Raw genomic sequence first — 23,665 nt, forward strand, 5'->3', positions numbered from 1 at the left:
GGGGTGGGAAGGAACAGGCTCCCTGGGATATTTTTAGAGACTTTTTTTCTTTGAAAGGTAGAAAGAAAGATATTCCTCCATCTCCAAGAATGGGATCCCCAAAAAGGGGGACCTGACAGTTTTTTCCATAGCTTGACTGCCCAGGCCACGTTTTTGCTAAGTCCTTTTACACTGACCCAGGAAAGGAAAGAGGCTTTAGCACAAAAAAGAATTGGGCTGTGTCTGGTCCATCCTGACAACGTCTCTGCTCTTGTAACTTGGGGTCTGATGTTTTCCTGCAAAGCTAAGTAAAATGGTTCTGATTCAAACTGGGAATCACTTTTTAATTCAGATGGAGCTTATCTTAGGACACATCTAAGTGGTGCATCAGTTCTCTGTGTTTCTTAAAAATAATAGACTGAATATTTATTTCACTACAAAGCAAGGCAGCTTGTCTGAGTTTGACTGTGAAATGGGCTGCCAAAGTGTAGTTACTGACAGAATGGCAGCAGCTGGCCTGTGCAGAGCAGGAGGGTTAGGAATGATGGTCAGTCCTCAACTCCAACTAAGCGCACTTCAGGTCTGGGTGCTGTCTGATGAGACTCTCTGATCAAATTGATTTCCCTAATGCAGTAGATCCCAAAGGGGCTGCCTCAGGTGGTGAAATGAGTTCCGTAATGATGAGTGGCTCTGTGGGTTGTGGATGATGAAGGCAGGGGTATTGAATCAGCAGCTGCGCTGTGCGTTACATACTCGTCTAGACCTTTAGGAGGGAAGCAAAACAGCCATTCTTGCTCTCTTTAAATGGCATTGTGTGTGCAACAGTGTATTTGGCTTTCAAGGCAAAGCAGTGAAAAATTAAGCCCTGCCTTCCAGGACTTTGTATAAAGATGTTAATCCTGCTCATCATTCCAGGCATTCACATAGTACCACATTAGTTTCCTCTGCTGGGAAAACTACACTACTTCATGATGTCTTTGAAAATGGGAGTGAGCTTGTAAACTTATACAGACCAGCTGTATCAGCAGCATGTTCACAAGTCCATGGGGCCTGATGGGATTCACCCCAGAGTACTGAAGGAGGTAGCGGATGTTATGGCAGGACCCCTCTCAATCATCTACCAAAGGTCTTGGGGGCCTGGGGAGGTCCCTGCTGACTGAAGCTAGCCAACGTCATTCCAATTTACCAGAAGGGCATGAGGGAAGACCCAGGAAACTACAGACCTGTTAGTCTAACCTCAATTCCTGGAAAAATTATGGAGAAGATTATACTGGGTACTACTGAGAGGCATTTAAAGAACAATGCAATCATCAGGCACAGTCAACATGGATTCACAAAGGGATAGTCCTAAATAACTTGATATCCTTCTACGATAAAGTCACCCACCTAGTGGATGACGGGAAGGTGGTGGATGTAGTTTTTCTGGATTTTAAGGCTTTTGATGCTGTCCCTCACAGCATCCTTCTGGACAAGTTGTCCAACTGTGGGATGAGCAGGTTCATGGTGCGCTGGGTGAAGAACTGGCTGAAGGGCAGAGCTCAAAGGGTTGTAGTGAATGGAGCTACATCTGGCTGGCAACCGGTCACCAGCGGTGTTCCTCAGGATTCAATACTAGGGCCAGTTCTGTTCAATATATTTATCAACTATCTGGATGCAGGAGTTGAATGCACCATTACCAAGTTTGCTGATGATACCAAACTGGAAGGTGCTGTTGACTCTCTTGAGGGACGAGATGCCATGCAGAGGGATCTAGATAGACTGGAGCATTGGGCTATGATTAACGGGATGAAATTTAACAAGTCTAAATGCCGGATTCTGCACCTGGGACACAGTAACACCAGGCACAAGCATAAATTGGGAGAGGAGTGGCTGGAGAGCAGCCCTGCAGAAAGGGACCTGGGGGTGCTGGCTGACAGGAGGCTCAATGTGAGTCGGCAGCGTGCCCTGGCAGCCAAGAGGGCAAACCACCTCTGGGGTGCATCAAGCACAGCCCAGCCAGCCGGTCAAAAGAGGTGATTATCCCGCTGCATTCAGCGCTGGTGCGGCCTCACCTGGAGTGCTGTGTGCAGTTCTGGGCCCCACAATTTAAGAAGGCTGTGAAGGTCCTTGAGTGCCTCCAGAGGAGGGCAACAAAGCTGGTGAAAGGGCTGGGAGGCATGTCCTGTGAGGAGTGGCTGAGGACTTCGGGCTTGTCTGGTTTGGAGAAAAGGAGGCTGAGGGGCGACCTCGTTGCTCTCTACAGCTTCCTGAGGAGGGCAAACAGAGTGAGGTGCTGAGCTCTTCTCCCTGGCATCCAGTGATAGGATGCGTGGGAATGGTTCAAAGCTGGGCCAGAGGAGGTTTGGCCTCGACGTTAGGAAGCGTTTCTTTACTGAGAGGGTGGTCAGACACTGGAACAGGCTTCCTAGAGAGGTGGTCGATGCCCCAGGCCTGTCAGTGTTTAGGAGGCATTTGGACAACGCCCTTAATAAAATGCTTTAACTTTTGGTCAGCCCTGAAGTGGTCAGGCAGTTGGACTAGATGATCATTGTAGGTCCCTTCCAACTGAAACAGTCTATTCTATTCTATTCTGTTCTATATATTTATTCCTTGATATTGATTTCATGATTAATTTCACTCATGTTATATCGAGGTTAAATGCGATTCTGAGTATTCACAGTAGAATATGTCGGCTGTGAATGTGGGATGGTTTTTTTTTAATGTTGGACATTATTCTCTGAAGAGGCAGTAACTGTCAGTAACTTTCATGTGCCCCTTTCCTGTTTACAAAGACAACCAAAAATAGTGACCTTAGATAATAGATACCTGTAGTGCAGGTAATCACAACACAGGCATTTTAGTGATTTAAAGACTATTGTGATTTTGCAGGAACTGCACAGTTTTGCGGTGTGTGGCTCAAAAGTAATTACCATGTGACTCAGTCTTCTCTAGGGGATTGTACCCTGCACTGTTGTGACAGGGCATGGCGATTCCTGTGTAATGACCACGCCACTTTGTCGTACTTCTCAGGACTTTTCTTGAAACCTGCCGAGACCAGGATGGAGAAATATCATTTCATTGCCCTCCTTGAACATGGCAATTTCTGTTGAAGTTCAACCACACCACCAGTGTGAGGTTTTTTTATGTGCCGTCAGTGATGCTAAATGATCCTGTGGCGTTGGTGTGGGATCAGGAAGACTGTTATGAAAAGAAAGGTAGGCAGACTTATCTGCAAGAGCTTCATATAAACACATTTGTCCAAATTCTGTCATTTATACTGCTGACTGGCTTTTAGATCAATTTAGTTAAAGAAAAAAATGCCTCTGTTGTGCAGTCTTTTGGTCTAGTTGACTCTCCAAGATGGTCTTTGAATGCTGAATCTGTCCAGGTTCCCTGCTTTAAGAGCAACTTGTGGGTTTGCCACAGACTTCAGCTTCTCACATATTCATGCTCATATGCCTTTAGCAAGAACAGTGGATGGACTGGATATTTCACATCAAAAGAGAGGAAATGAGATATTAAGTAATTTTTGTTAGTTTTTAACTATGAAGTTGTTTTAGTTTTCCTCTTCACCATAAACTAATCATCCCTGCCATTCCACATCGACAAGGCCATGGCTCAGCTTCTTGTGTTTAGTTTTGTAGGTCAGTTTGTGCCACTGACAGGTCAGTGTTTCAGCTCTTTGACTGCCAGCCCTTTCCCAGAGCTTTGGGCTCTGCTCTCAGGAAGAGGATCAATTGCAACGTCCTTACCATTGAGTGGAAACTATTATCTTTTTTTCTTTTTTTCTTTTATTTTTCCTTTCCCCTAGCATTGAAGCTGTTGTGTTCAGGTATCAGGTTGATAAGACTTTAAGGAAGGCTCACCTTACCTCAGTAAATGCTTTTGGCAGGGACAGTTTGAAAAAGGAGCATCTGTAAGTTTTGCAGATCAAATAATTGTTTTGCTTGTTATAATAACAATTTGACAAGCAAATACATTTTCTTCAGCAAACAACTAGGACACCAACAATTTGTTATCTTTTTCTCCTAAGAATTACCTGGCAATTAACATTTCCTTTGTTTTTCAAGATATATTTGGAAAAGATTTTGTGGTTTTTAATTGCAATTTGTTAGCCTGAGAGTGGCATTTTTCTCTTCCATAATACCTTTTTTGAAGGTTACTTACACTAAGTGGAGGGTTTGTTTTGGTTTTGAAGAAAGGAAAAATACCCAGGACTGCCTAATTTAGCAAAATAAGCAGCAGAAGGGAAAGGTCCAGCTCTACCTGTACAGTGGGACTGCCACAGCTGACCAGCGTTGTGTACTTGTGGCTTTCAGCTTGGCCTAAATGACTTCAGTGAACAACAGCAAACGGTGTAAGCCTGGACTGTGTGTGTGTCAGTGTGGTCCTGGAGTAATCCCTTAAGAAGCCTAGGAGAATAAGAGCAGAGTCAGACTAAGTTGAAAGCAGGCAATAAAATAGTAATGTATTAACATTTATATACCTTTTCACTGAGAGAAAGGACCTCATTTAAGAGCAGCTAAGGAAACTGAGAACTGAAGTGATTTGAGCTGGTGGCTGGGCCTTACTGGAATGTGTTTTCTAGCTCCTGCCCCCTGCTCCAGTCACTATGCGGCTGCCCAGGTGGAAGAGCACCTCTCTGGAAAAAAAAAAAAATACGCTGTGCTAGTACAGAGCCTCCTGAATTTTGCACAGATTTCCTACTGCACTTTAAAGCTGCACTGCTGCTGCTGTGGTTGATGACTGTAGTGCTGTTGCAGGAAACAAATCATGTGGCACGGCAACTGCAGAGGGCATTGCTGGGAAGAAGGGGTCATTTCATTCTTTCTCATCTCCTGTTGTGTCTTTGCCTTATTCAGAGGTACTTGTGCTATCCTGGCTCAAGGACTTGGTCACAAACTCACGCTGTAATCCATTTCTGGATGACTGAGTGTAGTCAGCTGTGCTAAGAGCTGTGATCTTTTGCTGTTCCCCAAATAAGTTTCATGCTCATGACTTTAATAATGATCTCACTTTGACTGGAAAGAGAGAGTAGCATTGAATCTATTTATACCAAATTGGTCAAATTAGTGTTGTTTTCTGATACAGTGATAGAAGGAGCTCCATTCTTTATCATCACTTAAGCTATCTGCTACTGCTGTTCCCTTCTCCCGCTGCCACTGATCCAGCACGGGTAGCAGCTACATGGACAGGAGTGCCAGTGCAGACACAGGTTTGCGCGTGACCGTGTTTTCAACCTCCTACTGCCTCTGCGATCCCTGGAGTGAATCTGTAGTCTCAGAGCACCAACACTTTATTCCCACTAGTTATACCGAGAGCAAGTTATTCTGTGAACTGGTGAAAGACTGAGCAGAGGTTTTTAGTCATGACGATACAAAACCATCTTCTCTCTGCAAACAAGCCCTGCTTAGTTACACAGAATCCGTTTATTATTTGCTAATACCAGGTTTTAATGAGTGTTAAAAAAAAAAAAAAAAAGGCATTTCTTTCTGCTTGACCAAGAGTATTTTTTACAAGGGGGTTCCAAGTTTGCCGAAACAGCAGCATATTGCAATCACAAAAGTGAAACAACCAAGCTCGCAGTGGGTTGTACCCCTGTTCCTGCCCGCTCACTGTGAGAAGGGGAGCAAATACAGATTTTGCCACAGGAGATTAATCAAAGATGCTGTTGCCCTCCACAATGTAAATTATTTATATTCAAACCAGAGTTTTCTGCTGTGCTTCTGTTTTATACAGCTGTAAATTACTTGGATACAGCCCCAGTGGAAAGTCCTTACTATTTTGTAATGGAAAAAGGAACTCTGCAGTAGAAATCTATAATGAATGAACAGGAACATCATCTTCCAATTGTAAATAAGATCTTGTTCTGTTTATTTTGACATCTTTTTACAAATGTGTTGCATTCAGGTGTAAATATCCCAAACCATAATCTTGTTCAGAGTTCTGAGATTTCTATTGTTAAATGTAATACTTTGTTTAATAGTTGTAATAATTATTTGTATAGATAAGAACATGATAGTATTTTATTAAAAAAAAAAAAAAAAAAAGAACAATGCCCTTTGAATACTGTGTTCTTTTTGACACAGTTTCTTTCCCCACAGAAAGCCATGCATTTCACTATTCAAGATAGGTGAAAATACAAGTTTTGTTTTGAGGCTGGGAATTTACAATTATAGTTCTCCACTGATGTATGTTCTCTGCATATACCAGTTATGCACCACTGTATTTGGATATGTAAAACTACATAATCCAGAAGAAACAAATAATGACTTACCTAAATAATGCATGGCAGATGCTGTCCCTGCCCAGGTGACAGTGATCACTGTGTTAAGATACAACTTCAGCTTTATAAAATACTTCTGATCATGCACTGCTGTGCTGGTTGTGAAGTGCACTAAAATAGTTCTTTTGTCACAGTTTGAATCTAAAGGATGTGGTTTGGATGAGACCGGTACCGAGACGCTGCAAAGTAAGTGAAGGCTTTTTGGGAGGCTGCATAATACAGGAGTATTAAGACAGATGAGCTTCTATCTTGTTACTTCAGCGCCAGCCAGTATCTATAGTTTAATGAGGAGGCTGTGTTCAGAGGTGGCTGTGGTTCAGCAGAACATCAGGAGGCCGTGTGCACGACCACGGACGGTCTCTGAGCAGTCACAGTAGCCTACTCTCAGCCCAAGCTCCCTGCCTGGAGAGGGCAGTTCAGGCCTGAGAGCTGGCGGGCAGGGCCAGTTAACTGCACCCAGCACTGCCCAAGAGCAGCAGCCCCAGTTTGAGGGGCAGCGTGCCGACAGCACAGTGCATGAAGGTGGAGTTTCCTGTATAGCAACCTGCTCTTTCCTATTTTACTAGAGGGGAGGAGAGAGGGGAAATGGGACACAGGCATCTGAACACCTTCGCGGATGGGCTGATGCCCTGGCCACTGGCTCACTACCACAGATGCCGGTGCAGTGCTTACCTCTGGGAGATGGAGCTGGGCTGCCGGCGCAGTTTCCACTGAAGCCCCAGCAGCACCCTGGGGCAGTGAGGTCCCCCTTTGCCAACCCTCCAGCCCTCCTCCAGGCCGAAAGTTGCTGGGGGCCCTCAGGCCTGCTGGGCTTGTTCAAAGGCTTTGTACGGCCACACGCATGTGTACATGAGGAAAACCACATACAAAAGCACAAGTGAAACTGGCTCAAAGTGTTTCTTCCCCCATCTTGAGGTGGAGGTGGAACATACCCACAGATGGCACACCTCACTCTCAAATACATCCTGTTAATGTGCTGGATAAACTCAGTGTATCCCTGTTGCTGTCATTGCTAACTTCCACCCTCCCAAAGACCCTTTTGCTCTGTGTAGATGCCGCTGTTTTAATAGGCACCAAAAAAATCTACATTTAGCTGTGGACAAGTTAACATTTCTCCTAAAACCGTGCCTTCACATTTTAAAGCACAGCATGCTCCTCCTGCTGCCTTGGCTGCTCTTCTCCCATCCCAGAGGTTTTAGCGGTAGTTGCAACACTGCAAACATGGCAGTTTGCATGATCCTAATAGCTTCCCTAAACTGTGAAGAGTCATCATCATTATTACTATTATTATTATTATACTAAAGCTACTTCTGTCTGCCTTGAGTTGTACCGGGAAGAACAACTCTACCAACATTTCCTGAGAAAACAGGGACTATATGGTTGTATCCACCTCCTCTCTATGGCTCAGGTCAACGCAGCTGTGGGAGAGGGGAGACACCTTCAGGTGACCAGGAGCTGTGGAAAGAGAAGAGCACGGCAGAGCAAAGAGACCGGTCACATTGCTACCGGGGGAGGTAGAGCAGGGCTTGCTCAGCAGCAGCTTTCTGGCCATGCACCACCCAAAAGCACTTGACCCAACCACATCACTGGCTTTTACTTGGGAAAAAAAATGTTAGAGGCCTAGGCTGGTGTAGGAATGGGGAAGGCAATGCAGAAGGTATAACACAAAAATTATACAAAGCTGAGTGTTAGTAGCTCTTTTGCTTATAAAAGCAGCAAACACATCTCATGATTTGGCAAACAAGCTTGAGTATTTAATGACCAACTGCAGAAAGTTTAGGCATTCCTGGGCAGGTACACATCCACAACATACGGAGCATTACTCTGGCAGCCGCCACTTCCAGCCCGGCCAGCTCCTGCTGCCTTCAAGCTCCTCGGCCCCAACAGCAACCCACTCACTGAGGAAGGGGTTCACCAGAAAAGTGAACTGCTTGCTTCCCTTTCAAGAGTTGTTAAAGTAGCTTGCGCTAAGCATAGGAGGGATGAGCACGTGATGGGGAAGCAGGGACCCCACTACCAGCCCCTGGGCAGCAGAAGGGCCCCCACCTCCTCACAATTCACACCAGCTGCTCTGCTTGTCTCCCTACACACCTCTGACTAACGCTGTTTTGCTCAGTGACCAGAGGAAGGTGAAACAACAACAACGTGACACCTGCAAGTCAGGGAACACAGGTCCCCCAGCTACCCAGGGAGCCATTCTTCCTTCCCAGAGGGCAGTCACCTGGAGAAGGGCAGCGGGACTAAAGGCACAAGCCGCGTTTCAGGTGCAGAGGGCTGCATAGCCGAGCTTGACTAGGACAGCTGGGAGACACAGAGCTGCCCAGTGAGACACCGCACCAGCCAGAGCTGTGGAGGCACCCCTGCGGCCACTGGGTCAGGCTGAGCCCTGCAGCCGCTAGGTGGGAGAACTGAAGTACAAACAGAATCCAGCAGGCAGGGCAAAGCTAAGAGGAAATTTTAAAACTTGATGCATCAAGCTGGAGGCACAGAAGCAGCAGGGAGACCATGCCAACCCTTCCTCCCATCTCTTAGGCTTGAGGTGCTTTTCCTTGTAGTTAATTTAATTCTTTCATGTTTTTCTGCTTGTTTCATGCTGTTCTCCACCCTTCTCCAACCCCTCTCTCCCTCACTGCTGCTACCACCTTGCCATTCGCATACTGTGCTCATCTCTGCTTAGCTCAGCGAGCCCATATGTTGCTCTTATACCACCTACATCAAGCCTTCCAACTGCTGTTCAACGTTAGCTTTTTCTCACATTCCTGTTTAGAGAAGACAACCAGCTTCCTGGTTAGAAACGAATGCAAGCTTGGGACAAGGTCTGAGACTACAGACTATGGAACACATAGGGCAAAGGAATATCTTTTATGAAAGTGTGTGGCCAAAACTGGACAAACTTTGGGGCACACAAGCCCTTCTTCAGTCTGGCACAGAAGTGATATTCCTACTATCCCAATGCCTTGTCCTACGTCCTTGACTTCTGCGCACTGCAAAATACACCAAGAGCAGAACATACTTGTACAAGAGGAAAAGCTGCTCATCTTTCTCCACACCTAAACACAGGGTGAGGGCAGTCCTGCAAGGCAAGAGCCCATCCTGCACCTGACTAAGCAGGGGGTGTGAAGGGAACACAGTGAGCAAAGAGGACTTCAGGTTAGGCTCACAAACAGCAGGATCCAACGCTGACTGGATTCTCCAAGTCCCACACCCATTCCCCCCACCCCAAATACCAGCTTGTACACCAGTTCTGATGATCTGCCAAGATCAACCGGTTTTTGAACTAGTTTCCCTCTTCTCCCCATCTCTCCAGCTCAAGGGGACTGAGGGAGGCAGCATTTGCTAATTCTAGTAAGATACTGCACTGGAGTCTCTGGCCAGACTTGCCTACTAAAAACACTCAGTGGACTCTGGAGTGCTTTGCATGGTGCAATTGCAGCTGCATGGTGTGATTGCAGCATGGAAACCAGGCAGTTAAAAGATTAAAGGCCGGTGCAGTTCCTACAGGAGGCAGATGCTCTAACTGCTGAGCCTCAGGCAACAGCAGGGCAGCATCTCCACTTCAAGCACCTGTAATGACCCCAGCACAGCCTCCCACCTGGCAAGCTCCCACCTTAGACAAGATCTATGCATCTCCCTCCAGGTCGCAGAGGAGCAAGGCAGGCCTTGCCTCAAGTAGGGGCTTCTTTTGGTTTAGCACTTCATGGGAGTTGGTGCTCAACCTGCTGGTGCTAGCAGGCTGTGTTCAAACCCCACGTTCCCCCAGCACCCAAAGATTTATCCTGCCCACTGCAGCACTGCTGTCCTGCGAGCACCTCCCAACACAAAGCCTTGTAACCCACCCTTGAAGGCACACAGGGAGCTCGACCTGAACTTTTCCAGGCAGTTGCTAGAGCAAGACACTGTTCATGTAAGGCCCATGGTGAGGACTTGTGCTGATTTTGACTGGGATAGAGTTAGTATTTTCCATAGTAGTTTGTATGGGGCTATGTTTTGGATTTGTGCTGAAAACAGTGTTGATAACACAGGGATGTTTTAGTTACTGCTGAGCAGTGCTTACACAGAGTCAAGGCCTTTTATGTTTCTCACCCCACACCACCAGCAAGCAGACTGGGGGTGCACAAGAAGTTGGGAGGGGTCGCAGCTGGGACCGCTGACCCCAAATGACCAGAGGAATATTCCATACCATATGACATCATGCTCAGCATATGAAGCTGGGGGAAGGAGGAGGAAGTGGGAGGGCATTCAGAGTGGTGGTGTTTGTCTTCCCAAGTAACCATTATGCATGCTGGAGCCCTGCTTCCCTGGAGATGGCTGAACACCTGCCTGCCGATGGGTAGTAGTGAATTAATTCCTTGTTTTGCTTTGCTCGCATGTGCAGCTTTTGCTTTACTTACTAAACTGTCTCTGTCTCAACCCATGAGTTTTCTCACTTTTACCCTCCGACTCTCTCCCCCATCCCACCAGGGGGGAGTGAGCGTGCAGCTGTGTGGGACTTAGTTGCCAGCTGGGGTGAAACCATGACAGGACTCCATCAGGTCTCCCTCCCCTCCTTCTCCTGCTACCTCCCCCAGTTCCAGCTCCAAAGCACTGCCCCACTTGCTCCCTAGCTCACCTCAGCAGCAAATGATGTGACCATCACATGGGCACATAACCTTCCAACAGATCTGCCGCTGCAGCTCTTCATGCAGCTTCCAGGTGGCACCGTGCAACCATGCCTCAGACCTCTGCTCCTGCTGCTGAGGCCAGGACTAGAGAGGCAGAGAGAAGGGAGGGAATGGATGGTGCTGGCAGCAGTGCTGTCACTGTGTGTTACCACCTGCCCTCCCAGCAGAGCTCTGGAAAGAGCACATCCTGCACACCCCAGATATTATTACAACAAATTTTGGTTTCACTGGTCAGAGAACTGGAAGTGCAGCACTTGGGCTCCTGCAGCAGCACTTGTGTTTGCAGGGAGGGGGACAGGGCAGCACAGAGCATGTGTTGCAAAAAAGCTGTCGGGTCCAACATTCATACACCTCTGGGTACAGAAATCCAGGTGGCTCCATCTGCATGGCATGTTTATAACCATGCCGGGCAAGACAGAGCACCACAGCCCCACCAGGAGTCCCTGACAGGGGTGGCTTAGTCTTGCTGCACTCAGCAGTAAGGATTTGGGTTTGGTTGGGTTTTTTGGGGTGGGTTTTTTTTTTTTTTTGCACCTCAGACTTCCTGGCAGTCTCTCCTTATGGGAAGAAAAAGGAAGCTGTGGATAAGCCTGTGTAGCTAATATCGGATTCTGCCATTTTAGACATACCAAGAACATATGCCAAGGCTGCAGGGTGGCTAAATGGAAAGTGTAGACTATCCACAGCCTGATACTCCTCTCCTAGTCCAACTCAGGCAAAAGCATGTGCCACCTCCTTCCCTGCAGCCTATGCTGAGAAAGTTAAGGAAGAGAAGCTCATGCTTCACAACAAGCCTGAGAAACACCCCTATTTCTAGCATCATTGAACATTCATTACTCCATCTGCATGGCAAACCTGCAAGTCAAGCCCAAAGTACTGTAATAAAACACAGCACACAGAGACCACCACCACCTTCTGCATGTTCTGGTATGCCCTGCCTGAAAGGTGGCTACATCTCCATAGGAGCGCAGCTCTGCTTGGGAAGGTAGCTGCTGGCAGCCTCTTGTGTCACGCCTCCTCCAGCCCCCTCTTCACTCTGCCGAAGGGGCTGCAGTGACAAACGAGTGTCTGTTCTTTACTCCAGTTAGCCCCACAAAGGCAGTTTGGTTAAGAGAACAAGCAGATCATCTGTACCAATGCTCAGGAAACTGTTTGTGAGGCTCCTAAGGACCTAAGGATGACAGCAGCTGTGTGACACCGCTGGGCACCCCTCTGTGCCCAGTGTTCTCTTTGCTGCTGCTGAGAGCTGGGGCAAGAAGAATTCAGATCAACCTGCAGAGCAGGGAGCCAAGAACATTAATTTTATTGACCGTCTTGACAAACTCCAAATTAGAAAAAAAAAAAAAACAAAACCCACCAGCTACTGCAAAACCTTTCTAGGAGATACAGACTTCTTGGAGTAGAAAATTACCATAGTCTTCTACTTTGGTAAGCACAAGTGGAATGGAGCTTTTGCATCACTGGGTACATGCACATACACCAAAGGAAAAATGCTCAGACAATGACAAGAATAAGGACAGCAGGCCTCAAAGAATACTTTTTAATTCAAAATTAGCAAAGCAGGTCACATTTTAGATGCAAGGCCTGAAATAATTCACACCTTATTCTTGTTTTGTAAAGAACTGAGAATTCAGGAAGAATGCAGAAGCCATTTAAAAACTTATTTCAGATGCAGAAAAGTTGGAGGGGAAAAAAGTTTTGTCTGGATCTTTAGCTAATGAGCTCAACCCCAACTGCCCCAAACCTCCTCCACACTCCCAGCCCATAAGGGAACCCGCTTTGCCAAGTTTGCCCAAAGCAAGTTTGTGGAAGGAGAAAGTCTGAGGCTGCTGGACAGCCTCCCCATTCTACCCTGCTCCTTCAGCAAGGCCACGCAGCAGGAGCCAGGGAGCCACCAAGGAGCTACCCAGCACATAAGGCTGCAGCTTCACCACACCACCTCTCTTAGGGCTGGTTGAGGACAGCACTTCTGGTGCTGTGAAGGAGACCATTGCACTGACAAGCACCTGCGTAGGAGCCGCCAGAGAGAAGCGAGGCTGTTCAATATGCATAAGTGAGATAGGCTGCAAGAGCAAGGCAGGAGCTCTGGCAGAGCACTCACAGGCAGCTCTAGTCCACCATCTCCCTCCAACACTGCAGTCCCTTGGACTTGTTGCTCTTGTTACTGTGGCTCCCCACCAGCTACAGGAGGAGCCTCTCCAACAAAAAAAGAAACCAGTCCCCCACTGCCACCTCAGCTTGGAGTCCTTTGCTCACTCAGCAGCTGCAGGTCAGGAACCAAACGCTCTCCCCGTGCTGCCGAAGGGACTCTCCAAGGGCAGCAGCCCGCAGGGTACAGGCGCAGCTGCCGATGCAGGAGGAACTGCATCGCATTCCTTGAGCCCGCTCACTGGAGAGGAAGCGGAGCACATCAGCAGGGAGGAAGGGAAGCAAAGCTCTCAAACGCACCTCCTGTTTCCTCTCTCTTCACTGGCTCCAGCACCTGCTGCACCTACAAGCCAGAGGGCTGTGCACTGGCCTCAGCTGCCGGGTCGTGCCCACCCCAGAGGGTGCAGTGGGAAAGGAGCAAATGTCATCTTCCCTCCCGGTCCCGCCTCAGTTACCGCAGCACCCCTTCGTGCTTGCTGTGGGATCCGGCTCCCCTGCTCCCATGGGGTTGTCAGACACGGAAGCAAGCTCATTCCCCACAGATGCTGGTGGCCCGGTGCCTTTGGCTGAGCGGTTTGGGACGCCCCTGCATCCCCATCCCCTGGGGACTCAGAACACCGGGATCTTGTCCCTGCGCACTGTGTCCAGGTCATCATCCAGGGTCAGCAGGACCTGAGGAGGAAAGCGCGAGGCAGCCTCAGGTAGCTGGCCAGCCCACAGCTGGGGAGAATGACCAGTTCCCGATGGCATATCATCACAGGGGGGCTCCACCTGAGCCATGTCTCCAGCACAAACAGGAGTCACAACAGCAACCCATGTAGATGTGCCAGATTAACTCTGTTTCTGTAATGGTCCCAGCAAGTCACTCTGGCAGCACAGCTGACAGGTAGCTCTGCCTACAGTGCTGCAAGGATCTGAGGCAGATAATGCTGCCCCAACCATGATGGAGACGCTGCTTGTAAGCTGGTCCCTCATCACTAACCTCTGAAGAGTCATCCAGGAGGCAGCAGGGTGGGAATTGCTTGACCACAGCTCAGACATTGCATGTGGCCAGATAGCTCCTTCACAAACAGTTTGCACCTTGCACAGCTAGGGTTAAGGTCTCCCTCTCCACTTCCCCAAAACACTATTCTGTGACCCCATTGCAGGGGATGCCTCCACCTTTGCCAGCACACAGACCATCAGGCCTGAAAAGAGGCACCAAGTAGAGAAGCACAGGAGTCAACTGTGGAAATGAGGGAAAGCCCAGGAGTGAGCTAAGCTCCACACCAGTGACCCTACTGCCTGGGACAAAGGGAGTAGGATCCCTTTCTGGGACGTCCTCACAAACCCACGAGAGGGTTGGTCACACCAGCAGCCCCTCAGCTTCCCCACAACAGCTGTGTGACCCACAGCCCCAGAGGGAATTTGAGGCCAGGAGGCACAGAGAGCAACAAGCCAAAGGAGGAAGCCTGATCCCACTGACAAGGAGCATCCCACTGTGAAGGATGTCTGGAGGCAGAGCCAAGCAAAGGAGTTGGGGCACTTCTGTGGGGTCCTGGGGCAGCCACAGCTCCATGCCAATAGAGAGGGACAAGGAGGAAGAGGAGGAGGTGAGGCCACACAGCAGAGTGGGAGGCTCAGCAGGACTCACCAGAAAGGAGAAGAATAAGGCAGCCGCAGAGAGGAAGTGCCAGACATCATGGTCATCGAAGAAGCCCAGCAGGATGCACGGCCGGTTCTTTTCCCGGGACTCTGCTGGAGTCTCCTAGGAGAGCAGACAGGGTGTCAGGACCCAATATCCATTCACACAGGGCCCTAGCTGGCCACGTTGGACCCTCTGGAAATCGCCCCATCTTAACTCTCCATGCAGGAGACAGGAAAGAGTGCTGTGCTGGCTGGACATGTGGTGAGAGCAAGGCAGGAACACAGTGTCATACTTAGACCTGGAGATGGATCCACAGGCCCCCCCAGGGCCACAGCCCACAGCTGGGGTACCCCTCTGGTCTCCACATCTGACGTTCTGCATAGCACAAGCTGCACAGCCTCCATCAGACCACCCTGCAGCAAACCCCTCACTTCCATGGAGATGGACACGGTATCGTTAGAAGGCATCCAGTCAGGATAAGAGCCTCCCAGGCCATGGAGAGCCCCCACACCACCAGGCAGGTTATTCCCCATTGGCCATCTGCTCCAGGGAGTAGTCTTCTGTCAAGCATTGGTCAGGATTTATCCAGTTTTGCTTTCAGATCCCCAGCTCCTCCTCTGTCCCCTGGTGAGGACCAGTCACCTCCAGATAACCTGGGTCATAAATAGTCTTTCCACAGCTGCATGCAATGCATACAGTAATTTTTGGCTCAGCACAGCTTCCCATGCTCCCTTCCCAGTCTGCTGAAGGAGTTAAATCCTTTCAGCTCTCCATGAGCAGCCCAAGACTCTTCCCCAGAGTATTTTTTTGTGTGAAATGAACAACAGGAAGGAAAGATGAGAGATGGAGATGGACAGAAGGACAGTGAAAGGGGAACTTTACCTCCCAGCTGCTGAGGGTCTGGAAGAAGAAGTAGAGGGCAGCTGCCCACACCACTGCTGTGGCCACGATGCAGAACAGGGGGATGGGCAGGAGCTTCTCAGAGCTGCGAAGCTGCAGACAGGGACATAGCCTCACAATGTGCCCCAAGTTCTTCCCAGGTGCATAGGGCTGACACACCAGCCTGGACCATCTGCAACGGTGAAGGGCTGCCCACCCCAGGGAGACACAGCCCAGCCACTCCCAAGTTTGGTGCACAGCATCCCTCCCCAACACCAACACCTTGTCCTACCCTAAGCCCCACAATGCCCTTCCACAGCACCACAGGAACCCACACTGCAGCCAAAAAAGAGGCCCATCCCTTCCCCTTTGGAGACGGACACCCCAGGGATAGCTACAGCTGCCTCCTTTACCTTCATGATGATGTAGAAAGCCAGATACAGTAACAGGTTACAGATAAAGATCCCCAGTATGTAGGAGGCAAAGTCTCTGGGCCGATACACCAGCCCAAAGATAGCACTGAGAGAGAGGGAAGAAGGGACATTAGACAGCCTCTTTCACTGGGGACAGAGTACATCCCCACACTGACCACCACCCACTGCTCCCCCAGACCACAGGACACAGCAACACTGCCACAGCCTCCCAGTTACCTGGAGGAAATGCACCATTCCCCTCTGCTCCCTGCTGAGAAGCAAAGCAGAGCAAACTCAGCCATGGTCAGGCACTGAGAGCAACCAGAGACCCCGGAGGACAGGCGAGGGCCCTGGGTTGCTTCCAACACAAGGCCAAATGCATCTCACTTGGTAGGAGCTGGCCGCAGATCTCTACGATTAATAGAAGGCAGGTCCCTGACAAGCAGCTTTAGTGAAAAGCAAGAGCCTGGGGCAATGATTTTAGGTCTCATCCAAGAGCTGATCCTTCTTCATCCATGCAGTTACTGCTGAGCCAGGCTCTATGACTGTGACTAACAAGCATCTGCCAAGTCTCCTGCACCTTGGCTGCACCAGAGACCTCCCAGCTGTGTAAGAAGCACATGTACGGCACAACACAGCACTGCGGTACCACGGCGGCCCCACACAAGCTCATTCAGACGCAAGCCACAAGAGCACCAGCTGAAATGTTTAGGGATGCCTCACACAGCTCTGTAGCACTGCACTGCATTCTATGGATCTGCCTACCACTCAACAGATCCAGCTCCTTGCCAAAACTTGTCAGAAAGGCCCCAGCACAGGACCATTGCACAGACACTACTGCATTTCCCCATCACTTCAGACCACCTGTGTGTCAATACTGAATCCTGCTGCCCACATGCACAAGTACACAAGACCCCACACCCTACTACTTACAAGGACCAGTTGACCAGGTTCCCAACAATGAGCAGCACCATCCTGTCCTGAAGAGAAGACACTGATGATCATATAAAAGCAGAGGGAAATGCAAAAAGAGGCCTTTGCCTCAGAAATCCAGGATATCATTATGTGAGGATTTGGAGTCTGGTTCCTGCAAACACACATACACCTGGCTCTGAAGTTTGCTCTGCGGGAGCTTTTGCCAGATGGAAACTGCTCTGGCCCTCACAAATTTGAAGAGAGTATTGCAAGGAAACTAAACATCTAAAAAAGGACAACTCCAGCACTTAAGGATGAGCCTCAGGAGGTTCTGCAAATCCTTTGACTGTTTCCACTGTTTTTCTAGTTAGATTCCTTCCCTCCCACCATTTTACAGAAAAATTATTGCACAGAGAAAGGATGTGCTTGAAAGAGGCAGCAGGGGAAGCTTTGGATAGCATCCCACACATATCCACAGAGCCTTTTTTCATCCATCTCACCATTAGCTAGGGAAGTACTGTAAACTACGGCAGGCAGAAGGGTTACATCTGTGGGGCATGTGCATTTATGCTTACAGCTGCTTTCACGATGTAGCTATTTCAGGCTGGCCAGGCTTATTTTATGCCGGACCACACCAAGTTTGCTTGGAAAACTCAGTCTAACACTTACTCAGAGACGGGAGAATAAATAAATAAATAAATTAAAAAAAAAAAAGCAAAGCTCGTGGATAAAAAACTTCATTTGGCTTCGAGCCCTGATTAGCTCTCTGTGCCAAGAAGAAAGTAATCAGTGGGATGCAAGGTAACAGCTACCATTTCTTACTTTTTTGCTGTCTGCCCTGAAGTGCTGTAGAAATAACAATAGCTGTTGCTTTAAGCCACAGAGCCAAAATAGTCGCTACCTTCCCTGGAGAGGCTGCGCTGCACAGAACCTCATACCCATTCCTTTGAACGGATGCCCCTAGAGAGCAAGACCAAAGATAAATCCTATCACGCTTGTCTCACCTTTGCTGTGATGTTTTATTCACCAAGCCTTAGCTCAGGGAAGGCCTGAGAGTAAGGGGTAAACTGCTCCAGCAGAGATCTACACCTAGCCGAACATTTGTGGGGAGCGGGAGGAAGGGAAGCAGGGAGCATCACTTCTTCAAATAGCCACAACTCTTCCCTCTGCACACTGCCTAGATAGTAAGCAATTGCTGAGGAAGGTGCTGAGATGAGAAATCACCTACCATGTACATTGGTCGACTGCACTGCTGGATACAGTCCGTATACAGCACCATCGCTGCCCGTCGAAATATCCCCAAGTCTGCCAAAGAAGAGGATAAAAAGCAAGAACAACCAGCAGAGTGAGCTCTGAAAATGCCTACGGGGAAAAGACGTGGACACCCACTGGCTGACAGCAGAAGACTCAGCCTGCGGAGGGTCAGGATGTCCACAGATTAGCTTCTTGCCATTTGGGAGCCGTCTGTGCTGAGCAAAAGAGCAGCCACTACAGTATGTGGATAGCACTTGGCCAGAATGACAGGTTAAAAAAAACCAAAAAACTCCTTGCCACTGGCACTGCCCAGAAGTCAAATAGGCCCTGTCTATACACATAAACAGACTGGCTTTGCAATTGCATCTCTGGAGAAGTATGTGCGGGAAGGGGGAAAAGAACCTTCCACAGAGCAAGCTGCCAGAGCAGAGAAACAGCAGAAACTCATCCCGCAGTCCTCACACAGTCCCCAAGGGGCAGAGCACACTCCAGACACTCCTGCTCTCAAAATCATTGCAGAAGCTTCACTGGAGAGCCATCAGTGGCAGTGGGGATGGCCAAGCATGCATGCACACACATGTTCCTCTTCAGCCACAAATGTGGAGCTTGAAAAGGCTCCCGTGCCAAGATCAGAGCTCTCCAGTGCTCTATCACCCCCTTTCTGGCAAGGAATGGGACTGGCAGTGCTGCTGGCAAACTGACTTCACTTCCGAAGAGCTGACCCCAGGTGGCACACAAGCCTGCCTCCCCACACACATCCATGCATCCCCAGCTGCTATGTCGCTGCTCAGTCAGTTCAACAGAGAAAAATGAGAGCTGCTGACAGTTACCTGAGTCAGGGCCATCTGAGGCAGACAGGAGCAGAAGAGGAAAGAGAAATATGTTTGTAAGCGGAGCACAAGAGCCAGGTTCCCCACCAGGCCTTCTCCCCCCTCGCCCCATGACAGGGTTTTATGTAGCTCACCGCTCTGAGCACAGCAGTAGGGAGAGCTGTAGCTGAAGGGCAGGTTCCCTCAGAGCCCAGCTCTTCTGCCACCACAGAGCAGACAAGTCGTGCTGACTCCCATGGGTCTGGGAAGCAGCAGCAAAAGGACTTCAAAGGCCAGGAAGAGCATCAGATGGAGGAGAGGACAGGATAACCCAGAACACAAGCACAGGCCACAGGACCATGCTCACAGATGTGCTACATAGGCAATTCACTCAGGTGAGGGCAGGAGGCACCACCTGCACACCCCAGAGTAAGATGGTTCAGTCACAGCACTTACCGATCTTAAAGCGTCCCATGTAGTAGATCTGGGTGCTGAGAGCCAGCGAGGCCAAAACATGGATCATTGAGAAAATGACCCAAAACCACATGTCATTTTTCCCAAACACCTGAAAGCAGACATATTAAAAGCAAATTGAGCCCTGTTATCAGCAGGCTAATCCTTTTCGCTCCTATGTCACCATGAGGTATTAGACAATCTCACTGAACGTGGAAGAGAGACCCCCAAATCTTCCAACCCCAAACCAGATCTATACATCCAAACAAATTCCAGAGAAGCAAGAGGAGCTCAGCACTTCTGGAGAGGAGACGGTTCTTTCTGAATGCCCCTTCAGACAAGGATGACAGCTTGGAAGGACTGCAGCTGGCCCAGGGAGCAGAAATGCAGGGACTCCCAGAATAGGCAAGCTCTCCCTGCTGAGGCGGGCAGCAGCTGTCTGGCCAGGAGCTGGATTTTTATAAAGGCAGTCAGGGAACCAACCATTACTTTAACAAACACACCATAGTAGTCCAAAAAGGACAAAGCTGCTTTGCAGGCAACTGCACCTATTGCACACTTTTGCTTTATTTAAGGACTGGAAGTGACCTACAAATGCAGGTTAATGCTATATTAAAACTTTAATTTTTCAGTTACACATTAAGGAGTCCAGAAACTCTTGTCTGCCATCAGGCTGTGACCATGCACTCCCCTCCCCTGAGGCACAACACTTGCCTGAACATTTCCTGTGTGGGGAAACTACAGCTTCAAAGCATCCCACAAGAAAAGAAACAGCATCTCATAACAAAACGCCAGTGTTTTGAACGTGGATGTGCAGATCTACCACAGCTATCAAGAGATTCTTGGAAAGTCCCAAGTTTGCCAGCTGCTCCTGAATGCCTTATCCCACAGACAGTCTCCTACCCAGAGACCTTTGCACAATCAACTGGTATTCTGCGTTATATGTGGTAGTGAGGGGCTCACAGCCCACTGGAATCTAGCTGCTAGTTCACAGCAAGAATTCAATGGACTTTGCCTGGTTATTGCCAAATGAAACAGAGTCCTCCAAAAAAAGAGAAGCAGAGACCTCCAAGGTAAAGCACAGGTTGGGGATTCAGGCAAACCCAGCTCAATACCTGCAATGCTATGAGCAAATGGGCAAAGCCCTGTACCAGCCTGACCTGTCAGTGACTACTGTGCACAAGAACGACCCTCTTGTGATCCCTTCTGCTCCAGTGCCCTTCTAAAGGCAGGTACTCCAGAAACTTGCCCAGGAGCCCCCCAGCCATTATTCTAGCCCTGCATCTCTCCAAAGATAGCAAGGCCAACTGCGGGAGCTGTACCCAGCAACACAGAGTGTTTCAAAGGGGAGAAAGAGGCACAAGCAATTACGTAGAGGACACTTCGCTTGGAAAATTAGCCAGCCTCACCCCCCTCTTCCAAGGTGAGCCAGCCCACAGCAGACCAGCTGTATGCTTGGTCACTGACACCTGGATACATAAATTTCTCCTCTTGAAGGCATGTGGTTGGTGAAGCCCAAAAAGGAGCCCACCTAGAGAAGAAAACTGCTCTGCTCTTCCCCTCCCTGCAAGCCTAGGAGGAGGAGGAAAACCCAAGAGCACTGGGAATTCAAATGCTAGCAGCTGCTTAACACACTCTTATCCTACCCTGCTGCTCTCCCCAGTCACTTGCCCACTTGAGTTATGCTCCCAGCCACACCATCTCCTTCCCAGAGAAGCAGGTAAGTAAGAGGGAGCCATACCACTCCAAGGACAGCCAGAGAGATGACCACAGCAAATGAGGCATAGGCAGAATAGGCGCTGGCATTGATGTCTGGGTGGCGGGTCTGGTAGAGCTTGAGCATGCAGAGTCCTGCAATCATGTACATGAAGGAAGTGTCTATGGAGGGAGCACAAGAGAAACAGTGAAAACAGGTACTGCCAGTAGGCTGAGAAAGCTGCTCTGAGTCCATATAAAGAAATGCAGCAGCAGGGCAGGCACAAATCCCTGATGCTGCACTACATTGTACAGCTCTCTGTGCTTTGCCATCTTGCAGCACATCTACCATGCTCTGGGGCAACAAAAACTAAAGGGACAAACAAAGAAAGTGCCCACGGTGCAGCAAAGAAACAGGCAGGGAATCACAGAATGGTTGAGGTTAGAAAGCACCTCTGGAGGTTGTCTGGTTCAACACCCCCTGCTCAAGTAGGGTCAGCTATGAGAGTGTTGTCCAGGAGCGTGTCCAGTCAGGCTTTGAATATCTCCACAAAAGACTTCACAACCTCTCTGGGCAACCTGTTCAGTCTTTGAGCACTCTTGGGGGGGGCAAGAAAGAAGTATTTTCCTGTGTTCAGATGGAGTTTGCTGTGTTTTAATTTGTGCCTATTGCCTCTTGTTCTGTGATTGGGCACCCACTGAGTAGAGCCTGGCTCACTCATCTTCATTCCCTCTCATTGGGTATTTACACACATAGATCCTGCCCGAGTCTTCTCTTTCCCAGGAATGCAAAAGAGCCCACAGAGGAAAGTTTCCACTGAGATGGCAGACAGCAGCTTCCTATGCTTGAGCACTCTGCCACTCAGGCTGTGTACTTACTATCTTCAAACACTGGGCTGCAAAAGCAAAGGGGGATCTTGCCAGCAGTGCACTACCAGAGTCCCAAGGTCTGGAGAGGAGGCTGAAATGTGTTAGTCTGCAGCATGCAAAGCCTCACTGACTCCTGACTGAGCCCTGGAACAGGCAGACTCCAGGGAGGCTTGCAGGGTAGAGGGATGGGAAATGCCAGCAACTCAGCTGGAGACAGAGCATGGCAAATCCTACCACCAGCTCAAAAGGAGAAAGAAAACTCAACTTACCAAACTGGAAATTGGAGTAATTAGGGCAGACATGGTAACATGCACTGAGCACCCCTTCCATCATCAGAGCAATGCCCATAGCATAAAAGAGACCAAAATGCTTTGGGATCCCATAGTCCTGGAAGAGAACAGAGCTGTATAGTAAGTACCCTCACTGTCCTGAAGACAAGCAATCTTCCACTCTCCATCACTTCATCCCTCCTAACCCCTACACATGTCCTTCAGTCACCAGTGCAGCACAATGTGCTGTGTGCAACCTTAGGCTCTCCATTTAGCCACACTGCATAGCCAGGTGAATCCACAGGCAGCAAACCCAAGCTAATCACACAGAAAGTTCTGGTCTGAAGACCTCAGTGTCTTGCTACTAACATCTTGAGACTAAAGATCTCTGTCCTGTACCTTGTGCCATGCTACATCCTGCCCAAAATTGAGAGACCACTGAGGACCCAGAATAGCCTTACTCTTGTGGTCAGTAGGGGGTTAAAAGCACCTGAGGAGCAGAGCCCATCAGCCCAGGTGAGAAGGCATCTCCATCACAATCTGGCCAAGATCTCATCTGAAAACCATAAGCAGCAGACCTTTAAAACTGCTAAGGCCTTTACTTGCTACCAAGCCAGTGAAGACAGAGACATTTGTCTCCAGAAACCACCAGCACCACTGCCCACAGGGCTGCAGATTTCTCCATCCTCTCCCAGAAGATACTGAAGAGACTGCAGAAGCTCTGGCTACAAGCAGCTCTGCTTCAGAGCTAGAGGCAGCCAAATTCCTCTGGGTTATTGTAGGCAGCTCTATTCCCTCTTGCTAACAAGAGTGCCAAGAAGGAACTCTTGATTGTATAAGTCAAGTCAACCATCACTATAAACAAAAGCATCTTGGGACACTCTTACTGTCCCAGTTCCTCCATGGAGAGCACTAGAGGAAAAGCCACACCCGCAGGAGTCATTCCTGTACTCATCTCCTTGTCTTTGCAAGCCCAGGCTGGGCTACCACGGCAGTATGGACATACTGTAAGCAGCAAAGTACTGGGGTGTGCAAGAACATAAGTGCCCCACCTAGACTCTTTTTCAGGGGAGGAAAAAAGAGGAGGATTCAATCCTCCAGCAAGGAAGGCAAATGGAAACCCACTGTGTATCACTCTGGCTTTCAAGTTCTCCCTGTCTTTCCTCCCTCCACTCAGCCCCATGCAAGCATGCTTCCTACCAGGGTATAGACATCTTTCATCTCCATGGCCCGACGGTGGAGAATGTCCCTTCGCAACACAATGAGGAGAAAGAGAAAGCCCAGCAGCATGTGGCCCACATTGCTGAGGATGTTATTGAAGGCACTGCAGGGAAAAAGAAAGTTTAAGACAAAGGCAGCACAGCAGCAGGAAGCTGAACCCTGGGCCATGATAAGCTGAATCCATTTCACTCCCCCCCCACCATCCTC

The 23,665-nt window shown here is 49.1% G+C and overlaps 2 protein-coding genes across 3 annotated transcripts in view; one reads left to right on the forward strand and one right to left on the reverse strand.

Moving 5' to 3' along the window:
• Positions 1–5,793, forward strand: part of USF3 (upstream transcription factor family member 3) — a 36,408-nt gene extending 30,615 nt beyond the window's left edge. Inside the window, exons 8-9 of one of the 2 annotated variants that reach the window (XR_012830959.1) lie at positions 5,050–5,173; positions 5,698–5,793. The gene's annotated coding sequence lies outside the window, so the exon portion shown is untranslated. Of the gene's footprint in view, positions 1–5,049 lie in introns of both variants that reach the window. The other variant, XR_012830958.1, reaches the window with a different exon arrangement.
• Positions 5,794–13,662: 7,869 nt separating this feature from the next.
• SIDT1 (SID1 transmembrane family member 1) overlaps positions 13,663–23,665 on the reverse strand; it is a 48,480-nt gene continuing 38,477 nt past the window's right edge. Inside the window, exons 16-26 of the mRNA XM_075711207.1 lie at positions 23,438–23,561; positions 22,238–22,355; positions 21,145–21,281; positions 19,407–19,515; positions 18,972–18,986; positions 18,116–18,192; positions 16,906–16,952; positions 15,973–16,078; positions 15,563–15,673; positions 14,687–14,800; positions 13,663–13,725 (exon numbers count right to left, since the gene is read on the reverse strand). Of these exons, the coding sequence (XP_075567322.1) occupies positions 13,663–13,725; positions 14,687–14,800; positions 15,563–15,673; positions 15,973–16,078; positions 16,906–16,952; positions 18,116–18,192; positions 18,972–18,986; positions 19,407–19,515; positions 21,145–21,281; positions 22,238–22,355; positions 23,438–23,561 (1,021 nt within the window). The remainder of the gene's footprint in view (positions 13,726–14,686; positions 14,801–15,562; positions 15,674–15,972; positions 16,079–16,905; positions 16,953–18,115; positions 18,193–18,971; positions 18,987–19,406; positions 19,516–21,144; positions 21,282–22,237; positions 22,356–23,437; positions 23,562–23,665) is intronic.

This window comes from Pelecanus crispus, chromosome 1, assembly GCF_030463565.1.
Source record: "Pelecanus crispus isolate bPelCri1 chromosome 1, bPelCri1.pri, whole genome shotgun sequence".
In the NCBI taxonomy this organism is placed as follows: Eukaryota; Metazoa; Chordata; class Aves; order Pelecaniformes; family Pelecanidae; genus Pelecanus; species Pelecanus crispus.